Source organism: Arachis stenosperma, chromosome 3, assembly GCF_014773155.1.
Source record: "Arachis stenosperma cultivar V10309 chromosome 3, arast.V10309.gnm1.PFL2, whole genome shotgun sequence".
In the NCBI taxonomy this organism is placed as follows: domain Eukaryota; kingdom Viridiplantae; phylum Streptophyta; class Magnoliopsida; order Fabales; family Fabaceae; genus Arachis; species Arachis stenosperma.
The window spans coordinates 100,193,787-100,198,825 of NC_080379.1; the positions used below are offsets into that span (position 1 = coordinate 100,193,787).

Below are 5,039 nucleotides of genomic sequence, written 5' to 3' on the forward strand. Positions count from 1 at the left end.
TTTTAAATAATGTGGAGAAGTGGTGTGTTTTTTTTTGTATGGATAATCACAAAACTGAGGCACAGTTTTATGTATTTTTTCAGATTTGTGGTTTATCATTTTTTTTTCCACAAAACTGACCCACCGATTTGTTTATCCTTTAAAAAATTTTCAGCTCACACAAATCTGAGGCTCAGATTTCTCTATTACCCCAAATCTGACTCTAAGTTTTGTTTCCAAAAACAAAACTGAGCCTCAGATTTGTGAGTTTCAATTTAAAAAAAAATTATCTCCATATCTATGAAAAACACACCATTTTTTTATAATTGAGTATAACACATTTTAAACTTCCATAACTAAAAAAATTAGCCACAAAATTAAACTCAAATACACATTCAAAATAATACGAATGTATTTTAAATATTTTATCAACACATCCAAAACTCATGTAAAAAAATTTATATATATATATATATATATATATATATATATATATATATATATATATATAAATATAATAAACAACATAAACACATCCAAAATTAAGTATTGACCCATTTAAATTAAATTAACATTACAACTCCCAAATCAAATATATAAGTACAAAAAAAAAATTATAATCACAAACAAATTTAAAAGAAAATAAAACCCTGACATATTCAATATTATACATAAAATGAAAAAAATAAAACTTTTTATTAAACGGATAAAAAAAGGATAACATATTTTTATGAATGAATTCAACCAAATTTCTTTAATATTTTGCAAGCAGAACTAACTACCAGAGACAGGGGGAGGAGGAGAAGGCATGGGAGGAGGAGACGGTTGTGCGTGGTGCGAGGGAGGAGACCAGGGACAGGAGGAGCCCATCGATGGAAGAAGTGCGGGGATGTGCGCACGTTGCGAGGGAGGTGAGCGTCGCCGAAAGAGGAGATCGTCGCAGAAAAAGTACGCAACGCGGGAGAAGACGAAAACGGTCACAGATGAGGAGGGGAAAGCGCTGCAATTTTGGATTTTTACGGAAGAAAGATTTTACTAATAATGAAAATCTGATTTGGAATATTTAGGATTTTATTTGAATTTTGTTAGGATTTATAAGATTTAAATTTAAAATTTGAATTTGAATTTTAGTTGATATGTTTTTGTGGATTTGTATTTAAATTAAAAAAAAAACAATAAATCTATTTTGATGTGTTTGTTTTAACTTTTTTTTTAAATTAATGTAATAAAAAAGCTGAATGAAGAACTAATTTAAAAGATATCTAATTAAATTGTATTATATATCCTTCCGTTAATGTTATAAATAGGGTCTGAGTTTTTTTATTTTTTAGGTTTATTTTTAGTATTTTGTTAAATTTTATACAAAAAAAATAAAAATAGTTAAAATAGATCTTTTTATTGTTTATAATTTTTCAATAAAATTTTAAAAATAAATTAAATCATAATTCACAGAAGATAAAATTTAAAAATCACATTTGTTATTATTTTTTAAAATAATATTATTCATTTTAAGTGTGTTTTATAAGAGCATGTACATTATTTTACAAAAAGTTAAAAAGAAAATACTTATCACTTAAAAAGTAAAATAATAAATTTTAAAAATATTTAAGTTTTATTTTGTTTCAAACGTTTTCGATTAACATCAAATACTTTTTTTTAACGAAAAATAGAATAATTCGAACTCACGACCTCTTAGCTAGTATGAAGAGATTATGCTATTTGAGTTATAACTTATTGAAAGTTATAGCATCAAATACTCTTGATAACTAAAAAAGTTAAAGATCAATCCATTAATAATACATGATAAATTAATAACTATGTATAATTTGTTTATACTGAAGGTCGCTATTATAAAATTGTTACTGAATTGTTTTTAAATTTTTTTTTCTTTTAAAATTAGCCGTTAAAGTATATTTGTTACAAATAAAAAAAATTAAACAAAACAAAATAAACTTAGTAAAAGATTACTTTACGTTTTCTATTTTTTCTTTTTTATTTTTGATAATGAGCACGTTAGCAATCTACTCGACTCACTTTTAATTCTTAAAGTAATTTTTTAAATTAATTTAATCCAAATCAAATCAAATAAAATAACTAAATAATTAATTTTGTATTTTATGGAAGATTTTTATCTTTTTAAAAAAGGGATCTTTCTTGAATGAATATCCAATTAGTGAGACTATGAGAGATGAGATCAGAAACAGAAGGGACACACACATAACACTCTCGCTCTCACCTATAAATTGAATGGAAACTCATCTCAGTATCTCCCCCTCCGTGGTCTCTTCCTTTTCTTCACAAAACATAATGCTAAAACAGATGGATCGACCCGGATTCGTAATCGAGCCCATCGAAGCCCAACCTACGGCCCAATCACTGGCCTCCCTCGTCGACTCAACCCGCACCCTCGCCCGCCCACCAATCTCCAATTTCCGGGTCGCCGCCGTAGGACTCGGATCCTCCGGTCGCATCTACGTCGGTGTGAATCTCGAATTCCCCGGCCTCCCCCTCCACCACTCCGTCCACGCCGAACAATTCCTCGTAACCAACCTCCTCCTCAACGGCGAGACCTCCCTCACCTCCTTCGCTGTCTCCGCCGCACCCTGTGGCCACTGCCGCCAGTTCCTCCAGGAGCTCCGCGACTCAGAGAACATCCAAATCCTCATAATCTCCGACAACAATGACCAATTCACCCCCCTCTCCGACTTCCTCCCACACCGTTTCGGTCCCCTCGATCTCTTCCCCGAAGGTTCTCCTTTTCTCTTGGAGCCCCGAAACAACGGGTTGAAGCTCACAACCCGAACCCGAATGGATCGCGATGATGAAGATGTGAATTTGAGATCCAATAATGGTGTTGTTTGCAATGGACACGGTACGGTCGTTGATGATGAGAAGTTAAAGATTGCGGCTTTGGAGGCTGCGAATGCGTCGCATGCACCTTACAGTGGGTCCCCTTCAGGGGTGGCTCTGGTGGATTGCGGCGGGAAGGTTTATAAGGGATCTTACATGGAATCGGCGGCGTTTAACCCGAGCTTAGGGCCCGTACAGGCGGCAGTGGTGGCGTTTGTGGCGGGTGGCGGTGGTGGGTATGATGAGATCGTGGGGGCAGTGCTGGTGGAGAAAGAGGGTGCTCCGGTGAGGCAGGAAGAGACGGCGAGGTTGTTGATGCGTTCCATTTCAGCCACGTGCAGCTTCCAAGCATTGCTTTGCTGTTCCGATTCCAATTATGTTTGACAATTGGCATGGGTTTCTGATTCAGATTGTGATTATTGTTGTTGGTTTCTGATTGATCATGGTGCTCATTCATGGATATGAGTCCATGAGTCATGAATGGATGGTGTATAATCATTACCATTTCTTTTGTGGTTCAAATTCTTGTTATATTATTATAATGAAACAGTACTGAAAACTCTTTTTATTATGTATATTTGTTTTCTTCTGGTAATGCACTGAAAATTGGAAATCTTACGTGGATCCTCTGTTATTATTATTATTATTATTATTATTATTATTATTATTATTATTATTATTATTTACTTTACATGCATTATGTTGGATTTGCATTTTTGACTTAATTATAATAAAAAGTATTTATTCGTTATTTTAAAATTATTGAAATAAAAGAATTGTTTTTAAGTGATTACTTAAGAGTTATTCTAGTATATCTATTATCTATGCTGTGGTGACTAATTGGCTATACTCGTTATGATTTTTTTTAAAAATGTTGCTAAAAAATATTATTAAAATATAAAAAAAATTAACTTTAATTTTATCATTTTATAATCACTATAATAAATATAGTCATATTAGAATTCGCTTACTTAAAATTGTCTTTATATAAATGTAAAATGACTAGTCACTTTTATTAAATTGTTTTCAGATAATATTTTAAATTGTTAATGATTTAATATATTTATTCAATATGTTTAATTGAATAATTTAATAATTTATAATATTATTTTTGCATAAAAATACTTTTATAAAAAACAAATAATTATTTAAAAATAATAATTTAGTCAAATATATTAAATTATTTAATAATTTTCACATATTATCTCGTTCATAGGAGGATAATTTCATGTGATTGATAAGTTTTTGTTTAATGGAGAAAAAGATACTTTATACATGTTGGAGTTGAGTTTTACCTCGCATATACCTTAAATTTATTTTGAAAGTCAAATTGGGAGGGGAAAGTATAAAATACATAAATAAAGGGAAGGAAAGCATCATGATGCTTTGGCTATATTTTGTGCATGTGCAATTCGAAATTACGCAGTTAATAAGTAGTGGATGGAGTACACAAGTACATTGATCTTTCTTATTTTAATAAATTATTTCTTCCATAATACGGTGAATGAAAAAGCATGATGAGTCAAAGATGCACTGGATTGTCCAAACTCACCCTAACAATTATGCAGTCGGAAGATTATTTCTTACAGCTAAGGCCTAAGGCAAACCCACAAAACACGAAATCTAATTATTCTTGTTAAGGGCACCTACTTTTGTCCTTATTTAACAAAATGGACTTCTAGGTCACAAATCTCTTCATCAATCATCATAAGTAATAAACTTCACAAGGATACCTACTTTTGTCCTTACAAAAAATAAGGTAGAAATTCATGTGTAATTATCTATTTATAAAATTTTTAGTTTAGAATTATTATTATTATTATATATATAGTTAAATTATTATTTAATAACTTTTAAATATCATTCATGTGAAGATAAATACACATGAGTCTTTATAAATAATAATCGTACGAAAGAAAAAAAAAAGTTGGAAGAGAGAAGAGGGAAGTGGGGTTAGGTAAGTAAGTTTAATCCTTACAAAGTTTCAATGTCTAAACATGTTTGTCAAATTATACTCTGTGCAAGTTGAAGCACTTGATTTCACAAATGATTGTCACCATGAAAATTTTGTTGGATAACAAGTTATATAAATGATTGACATCAATAAATTTGAATATTAATAAAGTAAATAACAAATTCGACTTTTGAATTAAAGCCACATTAAATTTATAACTATAATATGTACATATTTCGTCGCTTTTAATAAATTT

At 30.6% G+C, this 5,039-nt stretch overlaps 1 protein-coding gene across 1 annotated transcript; it reads left to right on the top strand.

The window, feature by feature from the left end:
- The first annotated feature begins 2,163 nt into the window (after positions 1 to 2,163).
- LOC130967550 (cytidine deaminase 1-like) lies at positions 2,164 to 3,400 on the top strand. Its single transcript, XM_057892454.1, has one exon. It carries the CDS (start codon positions 2,227 to 2,229, stop codon positions 3,211 to 3,213), a length of 987 nt encoding a protein of 328 aa, XP_057748437.1. The 5' UTR covers positions 2,164 to 2,226; the 3' UTR covers positions 3,214 to 3,400.
- The last annotated feature ends 1,639 nt before the right edge of the window (positions 3,401 to 5,039 follow it).